The sequence below is a fragment of the Mus pahari genome, chromosome 11 (assembly GCF_900095145.1).
Source record: "Mus pahari chromosome 11, PAHARI_EIJ_v1.1, whole genome shotgun sequence".
Classification (NCBI taxonomy): Eukaryota; Metazoa; Chordata; class Mammalia; order Rodentia; family Muridae; genus Mus; species Mus pahari.
In genome coordinates, this window is record NC_034600.1 from 28,197,478 (window position 1) to 28,210,251 (window position 12,774).

General features: G+C 41.1%; 1 protein-coding gene across 2 annotated transcripts in view; it reads left to right on the forward strand.

Moving 5' to 3' along the window:
* Fam169a (family with sequence similarity 169 member A) overlaps positions 1-12,774 on the forward strand; it is a 54,912-nt gene that overhangs the window by 28,258 nt on the left and 13,880 nt on the right. For both annotated transcript variants that reach the window (XM_029544115.1, XM_021208398.1), the window contains exons 6-10: positions 3,191-3,370; positions 8,003-8,131; positions 9,447-9,553; positions 11,762-11,801; positions 12,222-12,372. In XM_029544115.1, the coding sequence (XP_029399975.1) occupies positions 3,191-3,370; positions 8,003-8,131; positions 9,447-9,553; positions 11,762-11,801; positions 12,222-12,372 (607 nt within the window). The remainder of the gene's footprint in view (positions 1-3,190; positions 3,371-8,002; positions 8,132-9,446; positions 9,554-11,761; positions 11,802-12,221; positions 12,373-12,774) is intronic.

The window sequence follows — 12,774 nt, forward strand, 5'->3', positions numbered from 1 at the left end:
TGTAGACCAGGCTGGCCTCGAACTCAGAAATCCGCCTGTCTCTGCCACCCAAGTGCTGATATTAAAGGCGTGTGCCACCACAGCCCGACTCAGATGTTTCAAGTTACCCAACACTGTAAATTTTAGACACAGAGGTCTAAAAATCCACCTTCCTCTGCCTCCCTAGTGCTGGGATTAAAGGTGTGCGCCTCCACGCCCGGCTCTGCTACTTGATCTTGAGCAGTGTCACTGAAGGGTGTTTATTTATGTTAGTTTTAGGTGGCATACAGATGAGGAATAGGAGAGGGAAGAGTAGGGGGAAAGAATAAGGGACACATTGAGAATAGTAAAAGCTCTGTCCTTGAGGAACTTGATTTTAGAGGGAGCGATGGTAATGGGCAGACAAGTAGGTGCTAGGAAAAAGATCACATAGATGGAAGAGAGGGTGTCAGAGAAGCTATTTTAAATAGCGTGGGTAGGAGAAGGTTTTCTGAATGAGCGATGGAGTAACAGGAAGTGAGTCTCAGAAGAGATTCCAGGCAGGAACTGAAAGTGGGGAGACAGGTTTGAGTACTCCAGAAATTGCAGATGGCTTCCAAGCTTGGCTTATAGAGTGAGTGATAGAATTTGGAGAGGGTAGAGGTTGTATCTTAAAAGGTTTCTAGGCCAAAGAAAGAGTGAATTCTGCTCTGTGGTGAAGGGAAGAAGGGGTTTCAGGATGGAGGGTAAACACCATCTTTCTTGCTGCCCCCTGCACCCAAGAAAACAAGGGTTTGTGTAGCCCTGGCTGTCCTGGAACTCTGACATCTGCCTGCCTCTGCTGCCTGAGTGCTGGGAGGAAAGGATGCCCCACCTCCACACTCCTTCATGCTCTCGGCAGCACTGGGAGTGCAGGGACAGGGTGCCCAGCGTATGCAGGTGTTCTGTGCAGTCCAGAGAATGCCTTATAATAAACTATGTCATGCTTTCAGTTTATTTTTTATTTTATGTGTATGAGTGTTTTTCCTGCATATATATATGTGTATCGTGTGTATAGTACCCACACAAGTCAGAAGAGGGAGTCAGATACAATGGAACTAGAGTTATGGGTGGTTATGAGCCACCATATTGGTGCTGAGAACTGAATGCAGGTCCTTTTCAAGAATGGGTGTTCTAAACAGCCGATCCATCTCTACTCATTAGTAGTGGTTTTAAATGAGTGAGATTCTAAGATAGATAGCAGAACACCTTTAAATAAGCTACTTAAAATGTCTAGCAGAAATCAGTTGGGAAAGCCCATTGAGGCAGGTAACTAGAGTTGTTGATAGAAAGTCTCCCATGTCATTCCACACCCCCACCTGAGACTTCCAAGTAAAAGAATAAATAACAGCTAACAGGTAGTGTCGTCACATCCATCAGAAACCCAATGGGGCAGCACCATTAGGGCACCGAGCTGGAGTTCCAGATCAAGAGAGTCCCTGGCAGAGCAGAGTCTCCCCAGGAAGGTGCCCAGCAGATAGCAATAACAACATCAAATCTGGGCTCACAATAATGAGACAGCTAGCTGGAGTTCCCTGTTGAGCTTTCTCTCCAGGGTTGTGCTTACCATGGCTGACCTTCCAACTTCTTTCCACCCTTATATCACGGGATAGAAAATAGTAGCATCTGTTGGAGATAGTTTATCCTTTGTAGTTGTTAGAACATGTTGTTTTTGTCCTTGAGCTGTTGTGTTCTCCTCCCTCTCTGTCACAGAGCTGGTTTTGTTGTTTTGTTTGACTCTTTGTTCATTTTTGTGGTGGGAACACATGCCTAGCCAAGGGGCCATAGAGGATACCTCAGACAAATGTGTTTAGGTCTGAAATGGGAAGGGACCTACAGAGCCAACTTCTCCGGGAGCCGAAACTGCTCCTGAGAACCCATCAGTACAGAGCATGTCAGCAGGGTTGACAGTGAGGTGGCAGGGCTGCTTTGGGAGGCCTGTGATTGGTGCTGTGGACTGCCTGGGCAAAGGAAACAAGGCCCAAGGCATTCTTGCTGTTCCTGCTGCAGGATTTCTGATGGACTGTTAGTAGGCTGCAGAAGAACCAGGGGTGAGTGCTGGGCGCTTTTCTCAGAGTAACTGGACAAACGGATGTTAAGATTTACTGAGAAAATGTGTAAACTTGAGGGAACATACTTTCAGACTTGTCTCTGCAGAATTTGATTATAAATGGTATACATCAAATGTGTAAGTTGCTATTTTATTTATATTTTAAATAAGTTGTATATTCATATACCACAAAATTTACACATTTCAAATGTATCATATTTCACCAGTTTTATGTCATTTTCATTATTACAAAACAAGATCTGTATACAATAGTCACTCTTATTTCCAGCCTTTGGCAACCATTAATCCATTAATTAATCTAGATCGTATATTGTGTGGCTTGTATCTAGCTTTTCTTTTTTCCTCTTTCTTTCTTTCTTTCTTTCTTTCTTTCTTTCTTTCTTTCTTTCTTTCTTTCTTTCTTTCTTTTTCTTTCCTTCCTTCCTTCCTTCCTTCCTTCTTTCAATAGTCTTTTTCCAAGTCTCATATAATATATTGTAGTGTGTATCAGTACTTCACTTCTTTGGAAAAATTAGATTTATTACATCTGTATAACTGTTTTGTTTGCTTGCATGTATGTGTACTGTGTGCATGTTTTGTGCCCTCAGAGACCCAAGGTGGGCTCGAGTTATGGGTGCTTGTTAGTCATCATATGGGTGCTGAGAACCAATCCCAGACTCTGTAAGCCATCTTTCTAGTTCCAACTCTTCTTTTCTTCTTATGACCAAATAGGATTTTCTTGGACAGTGTTCTAGTCAGACTTTGGTTGCTGTGACCATATATATGAGCAAAAGCAATTAAAAGAATATTTAGTTTTGGCTTGTGGTTTTTGATGTTTCAGTTCATGGGGCAGATAGGGAGAAGGTTAGGTTATGTCATAATCAGGTATGTATGACATGAAATGTTAGTAAGCTATTTGTCCTATATTACTGTTGCCAAACATAAAATAACAGCTATTCTTATTATCACACATATATTATGGTGTATAACAAAAGTCACAATATACTTTATTACAGAATATACACATTTTTGGTGTGCTTTTTGACTTAAGGGAAAAGCTATTTTCAGAAATGTTAACTCGTATTTACTAAATGTCCATGTAACTTACTATGTAAAATTCTTTGGTTTCTCTTGCTGCTGCAGGAAGCTTATGTGCCTCATTTCTTACTCAGAATTACCAACTGCCAGTTCTTGATACAATGTTTATAAGGAAGAAATACAGAGGAAAGGATTTGGGGCTTCATATGCTGGAAGATTTTGTTGATTCCTTTACAGAAGATGCACTTGGCTTACGGTATCCACTGTCTTCTCTCATGTACACAGGTAAGTGGGCTGAGCTGGAAAATGTTAAACTTGATGTCACCTCAAAGTTTCTCCAGAATCTTATAAATGTATATTGTCAGTTTTAAATGAGTTTGGAAGTTTTTACATTCTAGGACTTGACTTTACAAGTGCCATTTTATTTCATGGTATCTGGTTGTTATATAGAGGGTAGCTTTTTTTATTTTTTTAGATGTGTTAAATGGAGACAGGCTGGCTTTGAAATAATGATCCTTTTGTCTTAACTTCCAGGCTCTGGGATTACATGCCAAGGAGGTTTTTTTTTTTTTTTTTTTTTTTTTTTGCAAGGCTTTCTTTTTTTCCCCCAAGCTTGCTTGCTTGCTTATTTATTTATTTATTTATTTGTTTGTTTAGTCTCTCTTCTGGCCTCCATGGGCAGCAGATACACATGTGGTGCACAGACATACATGCAGACAAAACCCATACATGTAAAAGAACCACATTAAAAAAAATAGTTTGCAGTTTCTGTATAGCAGAACTAATGGTTTTTTTAAATTCTGATTTTGTTTCCTGCAAGTTTATTCTGTCTTTCAAACATATGAATAAGGCACATGTTATTGAGGAGTTAGAATTTCCTTTTACAGGTTCTTAGTCCTTTATTAAAAATTTAAAAACAGACTCAGAAGGAAGCTTGAGAGTCAGATTTGAGAATTTGAGAGAAACCAAAAGATTGCCAAACCCTGAGCCCCAGCAGCTGTTAGGAGAGAGAGATGGAGACATGGAAGCCATTCCTGTGACTTAGGGCCAGCAGAGGAGATGGGCAGGCAGCTGACCAGAAGTCAAAGGCATGGATGGCTTTGTAGTTAAGGTTGGCAAATATTAAAAATCTGAGAAGAAATCCAAACCTGTCTCAAGCATTTGGCATAAGAGAAGCCCACCTGGTGACTGCAGACCGGCCTTGGTGACCATTTACACATGTGCATGAGAGGTACCTGGGGTTACAAGTGCTGTTGCTCCAGGAAGAAGCTTCTTACTACACCCAGGGCAGAGCTTTATAGTTGGCGAGAAGGACTGACAGTGCCCAGTCCCAGTCAGTCTGTGGATTTGCACTAGACACTCATAATTTGTCCCCGGCTAGAATGACGTCCTGCCATCCTTGTGTTGAGGGTGCAGATTAGACAGCACTGACCACAGTTGCTTTTGATGAGGATCACATAGGCTGAGCATGCTTCACCAGAATGGAAACTGAACTGCTCCAGGGCTGGGGCTTACTAAGCATACGTCGTTCAAGAAGTTTTATGTTTCAGAGCATTTTTAATTTTCAGTATGCCCAACAGTAAAGCATATGCAAAGTATTTAAAATACGAATAACCCTGAAATTGGAAACATAGCCTTTTATTTATTTATTTATTTATTTATTTATTTATTTATTTATTATATGTAAATACACTGTAGCTGTCTTTAGACACTCCAGAAGAGGGCATCAGATCTCATTATAGATGGTTGTGAGCCACCATGTGGTTGCTGGGATTTGAACTCCGGACCTTCGGAAGAGCAGTCAGCGCTCTGACCCACAGAGCCATTTCACCAGCCCGGAAACATAGCCTTTTTGATACAGGGGTTTGTACAGTTCATTCTCTATACAGTCCATCTTCCCTTTGGAGCTGTAGTAATTCCACCTACCCTTTGCCTTTGCTCTCTAGACAGTTCAACTCCTGAAATCCGCGCATCCTTCTTTCTCTTGATGCCATGTTTGCATGTCCGTAACTTTTTTTTTTTTTAAGATTTATTTATTTATTGTATGTAAGTACACTGTAGCTGTCTTCAGACACTCCAGAAGAGGAGGTCAGATCTTATTATGGATGGTTGTGAGCCACCNTTTTTTTTTTTTTGCAAGGCTTTCTTTTTTTCCCCCAAGCTTGCTTGCTTGCTTATTTATTTATTTATTTATTTGTTTGTTTAGTCTCTCTTCTGGCCTCCATGGGCAGCAGATACACATGTGGTGCACAGACATACATGCAGACAAAACCCATACATGTAAAAGAACCACATTAAAAAAAATAGTTTGCAGTTTCTGTATAGCAGAACTAATGGTTTTTTTAAATTCTGATTTTGTTTCCTGCAAGTTTATTCTGTCTTTCAAACATATGAATAAGGCACATGTTATTGAGGAGTTAGAATTTCCTTTTACAGGTTCTTAGTCCTTTATTAAAAATTTAAAAACAGACTCAGAAGGAAGCTTGAGAGTCAGATTTGAGAATTTGAGAGAAACCAAAAGATTGCCAAACCCTGAGCCCCAGCAGCTGTTAGGAGAGAGAGATGGAGACATGGAAGCCATTCCTGTGACTTAGGGCCAGCAGAGGAGATGGGCAGGCAGCTGACCAGAAGTCAAAGGCATGGATGGCTTTGTAGTTAAGGTTGGCAAATATTAAAAATCTGAGAAGAAATCCAAACCTGTCTCAAGCATTTGGCATAAGAGAAGCCCACCTGGTGACTGCAGACCGGCCTTGGTGACCATTTACACATGTGCATGAGAGGTACCTGGGGTTACAAGTGCTGTTGCTCCAGGAAGAAGCTTCTTACTACACCCAGGGCAGAGCTTTATAGTTGGCGAGAAGGACTGACAGTGCCCAGTCCCAGTCAGTCTGTGGATTTGCACTAGACACTCATAATTTGTCCCCGGCTAGAATGACGTCCTGCCATCCTTGTGTTGAGGGTGCAGATTAGACAGCACTGACCACAGTTGCTTTTGATGAGGATCACATAGGCTGAGCATGCTTCACCAGAATGGAAACTGAACTGCTCCAGGGCTGGGGCTTACTAAGCATACGTCGTTCAAGAAGTTTTATGTTTCAGAGCATTTTTAATTTTCAGTATGCCCAACAGTAAAGCATATGCAAAGTATTTAAAATACGAATAACCCTGAAATTGGAAACATAGCCTTTTATTTATTTATTTATTTATTTATTTATTTATTTATTTATTATATGTAAATACACTGTAGCTGTCTTTAGACACTCCAGAAGAGGGCATCAGATCTCATTATAGATGGTTGTGAGCCACCATGTGGTTGCTGGGATTTGAACTCCGGACCTTCGGAAGAGCAGTCAGCGCTCTGACCCACAGAGCCATTTCACCAGCCCGGAAACATAGCCTTTTTGATACAGGGGTTTGTACAGTTCATTCTCTATACAGTCCATCTTCCCTTTGGAGCTGTAGTAATTCCACCTACCCTTTGCCTTTGCTCTCTAGACAGTTCAACTCCTGAAATCCGCGCATCCTTCTTTCTCTTGATGCCATGTTTGCATGTCCGTAACTTTTTTTTTTTTTAAGATTTATTTATTTATTGTATGTAAGTACACTGTAGCTGTCTTCAGACACTCCAGAAGAGGAGGTCAGATCTTATTATGGATGGTTGTGAGCCACCATGTGGTTGCTGGGATTTGAACTCAGGACCTTCAGAAGAGCAGTCGGTGCTCTTACCCGCTGAGCCATCTCTCCAGCCCGTCCGTAACTTTTTAAAGCATTGTGTGCTTTGTGGTTGTTTTATTAACCAGTCTTTATAATTCTGGTGATACTTGTCACTTAATACATATGTTCTGTGGAGGTGTGCACAGTGCTGTATATGTGCACAGTGTGAAGGCCCTTGTGACCTCACTCTTTGAATTATCTGTCCTAGGTAAATCACCTCAGTGCGAGCAGGTAGTGATGGATACTGCTCAATGATGGTCGTACACTGCAGTAGAGAGAAACTCGCCGAGGTGCTAAGCCTTCAGTTTTTGAAGGAACAGAAGGGTTCAGCCTTCTTGGAAAAGACTGCCACCGGGCTAGCTCACTCCACTTACTCTTCAAACATTATACAAGGTTAATTGGGGCTGAGAGAGGTCTCAAGTACCCAAGCTCTCTTGCCCTTGCTGCCCAAGAGAGCAGATCCCCCACCCGAGTCTCAGTCCTGGTGCAGCACAGGGCACCAAGTGCAGGATCTCCAGGGAGACAACATCTCATTGAGGGTCAGACAAACGCGAAACAGTTTCTCAGCCTTTACTGACTAACCCAGACACAGCGAAGGCTTTGCTGAGACATTCACGGACAGCCAGACACAAAGGCTTTATGACAGATGTCACTGCAGTTTGGCCTCTTTTTGTGACGGTCAAATGTTTGTGTAGTATCATTTTAGACATCACATAGTGACTCCTTTTGCGCGTGTAAATTCTTTAGATTTTTCATTTAAATTTGTTATCTAAAATATAACATTTTTACTTTTTTTGTTTGTTTTTCAAGACATTTTTACTTTTTAAAAAAAGATATGTTTATCATTCTATGTGAATGATTGTTTGGCCCGTGTATTTGTACAGTGTGAGTGCCAGTGCCTGTGGAGGCCAGAGAGGGCATTGGATGCCTTGGAATTGGAGTTACAGATGGTTGTGAGCCATCATATGGGTTCTGGGAACCAAATTCAGGTCCTCTGGAAGAGCAGCAAGTGCTCTTAACTACAAGCCATCTCTCCAACCTCGAGATTTTTACCTGTGCCTGAGAGACTGGTCACTCTGAGGTGCCTTGGTCATGTTTCTGGTGCAGAGGTTACGTTCCTCACTGAATGACTTGGACATCTTTCTCTCCTCTGTTCTATTTGCCATTTGAGATTTCTAGGATGTTGTTAAATGTGTTTTGCAGCTTCCAAGCAATACTTTGAAAAGTATCCAGGAGATCATGAACTTCTTTGGGAAGTTGAAGGTGTGGGTCACTGGCATCAGCGAATACCAGTCACCCGAGCACTACAGAGAGAGGCTATTAAAGTTACAGGTAAGACTAGTAGACTATGGGACACTTTAAAAACAGCACCCAATAGTGGTCGTGTCTTATATACCTCAGAGCAATGTTGTGATCTTTCTGGTTGCAGACTGTCTTAATTAGGGTTTTACTCCTGTGAACAGACACCATGACCAAGGCAAGTCTTACAAAGGACAACATTTAAATGAGGCTGGTTTATAGGTTCAAAGGTTCAGTTCACTATCATCAAGGTGGGAACATGGCAGCATCTAGGCAGGCATGGTTCAGGCAGAGCTGAGAGTTCTACATCTTCTGAAGGCTGCTAGTAGGAGACTCACTACCAGGCAGCTAGGATGAGAGTCTTAAAGCCCATACCCACAGTGACATACCCACTCCAACAGGGCCACATCCACTCCAACAAGGCCACACCTTCTAATAGTGCCACTCTCTGGGCCGAGCATATACAAACCAAAACACCCTCTTTTAAAATTTGGAGTTTTGAAGCCGGGCCTGGTGGCGCAGGCCTTTAATCCCAGCACTTGGGAGGCAGAGGCAGGCGGATTTCTGAGTTCGAGGCCAGCCTGGTCTACCAAGTGAGTTCCAGGACAGCCAGAGCTATACAGAGAAACCCTGTCTCGAAAAAACCAAAAAAAAAAACAAAAAATAAAATTTGGAGTTTTTATTGTGCTTTTGCTTTTTAGTCACTAATAAGAAAGAGGCATAGAGGGGGCTAGAGCAATGTCTCAGCAGTTGAGAGAAGCTGTGGCTCTTGTAAAGGACTGGGTTCAATTGCCAGCATCCATGTGGTGGCATACAACCATCTCTATAACTCCAGTTCCGTGGGATCTGACACCTTCTGACCTCCTTGGCCACCAGGTACACGTTATACCTACATAAATACTGGCAAAATATTCATACATTAAATACGTCTGAAAGGAAAAAGTACAACACAAAAGACAATGCTAGGCGTAGTGCACACCTTTCATCCCAGCACTTGGGAGGCAGAGGCAGGTGGAGCTCTTTGTTCTAGGCCAGTCTGGTCTACAAAATGAGTTCCAGAATAGCCAGGATGACACAGAAATCCTGTCTGAAAAAAACAAAAACAAAACAAACAAACAAAAACTCCAAAATAACAATGACAAAAACAAAACCTGACCTTGACTAGCCCAACCAATGAAATAACCCAGTAAGGATTGTGAGTAAAAATAATAATAAAGAAGCATAGATTAGGCTTTGTGGATCAATGAATTAGTTACAAGGTATTATAAAGGAGACATATCTAAAACTCAAATAGTATTAATATAAAAAACATGATTGGTTCATAATGTAAATTTTTTTCTTCATGTAGATGTTTCTCAATATGAAGCCAAAAGACCTATGTCTGCAGAATATGGTCTTGCTGCTGTACCAGAATATGAACCTGGAATGGAAGACACTCAGTCTAGTGAGCTGCAGGTATGCCTTTGACCCTCATAGGAAATTGTAATGTTTTTGTGTCATTTGTGTTTGCTGCTGTTTCGGGGATAGTGAGCACTGAACTTGGTATCTTATGTATTCTGGGCAAGTGTTTTACCACTAACGTACATCCCCGGCCCGGCCCAGTACTCTTTTATTTTGAAGTGGGTCTCACCATGTTGCTCAGGTAGGCCTGTATTCTAGCCTAGTTTGAACTTGAAAACATCCTGCCTCAGCCTCATGAATAGCTCAGACTGGAAGCTCTTGTACCCTTTATTACATAAGCTTAGGTAATTTCAACTGCATTCATTTTCTTGGTAGCTCTGTCAATTGATTATTAAAGATTTAGTGCTTTTTGAAAAATATTTGTAATGATGTTTACAGTATTACAAGCTAATTAAAACTAATTTAAGATACATACATATGTATTGTTTATTATTGAGACAGTGTCTCATTAAGTTGCTGTGGCTGTCCTGAAATTCACAGAGTCTTACCTGCCTCTTCCTCCTGAGTTCTCAGACTCAATGTGTGTGGCACCATGCCCGGCAAGCCCCTGTTCTTATTATGTTATAGTCCATATTTCTCAGTTATACAATCACATAGTATTTTCAGTTATCATAAAATCAAGGAAAACTAGAAATTATGCTCGTCCCACAAGGGTAATAAAGGCTATAGTTTCTTTTAATATAATACCAAATAATTTTAAATGTCATTTGAATGGGGATATATTGTAGTAACTGTACATCATAAGATTAATAGCATAAATCGAATATTCTGTCATTTTTGAAGTTCATATTCTTACTATAATGTTTTAGTAAAAAAAAAAAGTGACATTATGTACAGTATTTAATGATTGGATTGGGATCATTTGCACCTCAAAATATTTACTGTTTTTTTAATTGGCATCTTCAAATTTATATAGTTCTAGTATTCTGGAATACAGGATAAATTTTTTTCAGCTTTAAATAGATCTTTTGATACCATGTTGTAGTTCAGTAAGTATGGACTGGATAAATTGAGTTGTTGGAGTTTTGTAATGGAGTAGATATCAGAGCAAGAAGTGGACATTCAAAGGTATGGTTCTGGTATACATGAGAAAACTAGATGATCCATTGTTAAAGCAATGAATATACTACAGGATAATAATTGTCTTAGTTATAGCATAGCGCAAGGATGACTTGAAGGGTAGGTGGGAAGTCTCTGAAAATGTTACTAGGGCATTTTAGAAGATAGCATGTAAAGGAGATGTATACTTATTATGAAAGAGATTAACTATTAAATAATTTTTAGTTTGTATTCTGTACAGTGGTAAGGTATTGATTAAGCAAAGGAGTCAGGAGTCAGTCATACAGCTTGTGACTGGGAAGCAATCTTTTTTTTTTTTTTAAAGATTTATTTATTTATTATATGTAAGAACACTGTCACTGTCTTCAGACACTCCAGAAGAGGGCATCAGATCTCATTATGGATGGTCGTGAGCCACCAAGTGGTTGCTGGGATTTGAACTCAGAGCCTTCGGAAGAGCAGTCAGTGCTCTTAACTGCTGAGCCATCTCTCTAGCCCAGAAGCATTCTTTTACTGGGTGTAAAGGCTTAGATAGTAGATAGGATGGTAGTTAAAGAGAATACCTGGCCAGGGAAGAAGCTGGTGGGATATAGTGATAAGACAGGGAGCCTTCATTCAAAATCAGCAAGCTTTGTGATTGGTTGAATGAGATTTAGGACTATCTCATTTCTATTCCATAGGTTTTAACTGGGATGACTGTAATTGTTGCCATCAATGTAGAGAAGTAATTTTGGGAATTTATCTTGCTGGGTCTAATGGGAAATCAGATGACCCTCTGTTGGGAGACACTTGCTCTAGAAATCAGGCTACATGCTGAGGAACTTTATTTAGCTGTGTGTTTAGTTCATCAGCAGTAGAGATCTATGTGAAGGGCATATGAAAACAACACGGAGCAGCAACCTCAACAGCAGCCCTTAACCCAGCAGAGCAGAAGGCTGTTAGTATTTCAGATCCTTTGATAAATTCTTAAGGCTTATAATGAACTGAGGGCTATAACATAATCTTTTAATTTTTAAGGTAGGTTTCTTAACAAAAAGTACTATTGGAATACAATTATTTTTCTTTGAAGCTATGAATGAAAGAGGTCCATAGTGAGAAAGAATAGTTTAAAACATTAGATTTTAATCTTTATCTCTATTTTAGATCCATTCCCTAAAAGATGCCTTTGCTAGCACTTCTGAAGGTAAGAAATCAGCTGAAATCACTTCTTGTAGTAAGTGTTCTAGCCTGGGCTCTCCTCCCAACTCCACTGCCTGTGATTTTACAGTGTGAACACGGAGGGTGCTGACGAGCACCCCATTCTGTACTTGTACCACGGGGATCATAATATCCACATCATTCCCCAGTATCAGTAAGAGAGATCATGGATGAAAGTGCAGACACAGCGATCCTCGGATGATGTAGGGATATGCCGAGTGGACATTAGCCATTATTTTGTAATGAAAACAAGTGCTGGCATTGCTCTCTTAGCTGGATCTGCAGGAAGGAGCAACACTGTAACGGGACCGTGGGTTGTCAAGCTGCAGATCTGGCATTGCCGTGTATGTTCGTAGGTAGTCCTTCCCATGCAGAGTCAAATGCAGTTCTCCTGCTTTCCTCTCAGGTCCTGAAAAGACTCCTGTTTCCACGCGTACTCGGAGCAGCCATCTAAAGCGACCAAAGATTGGGAAGCGTTTTCAGGATGCTGAGTTTAGTAGTTCTCAAGGTGAAGATGAGAACTTTGCCAAGAGTTCACCTGTGGCTTCAGTAAACAAGTGAGGAACCCCTGCTTTTCACTCCCACTGTGTCGGGTGTTGTTGCTTCTATACTGTGGGTGTCTAGTCCTGAAGGCAGAGCTGCTGTGGGGTCCGGCAGGTATGCTTGCAAGGGTTTGCATCTAGCTTCTGCTACAAGATGACCTGTCAGGCTTCCCAGGACTGGCACCATCTGAACAGGGGTGTAAGTAAATTAATAAGTAAGAGGTAAACTCAACTGTAGCATCTTCCATTGTGCAGATCCAGAGGATTCTAGTCACTGTGTCTCTCGAAAGATTCATTACCATCACTTTTGAATTTGATAGTGTAGGACCCCCTCGTGAAGAACTCCCTCGGGTCCTCAGGTCACAGGAGTTGGGGTGTCCCAGAGAAACACAGAGAAGCCCTCTTGATGTAATCACA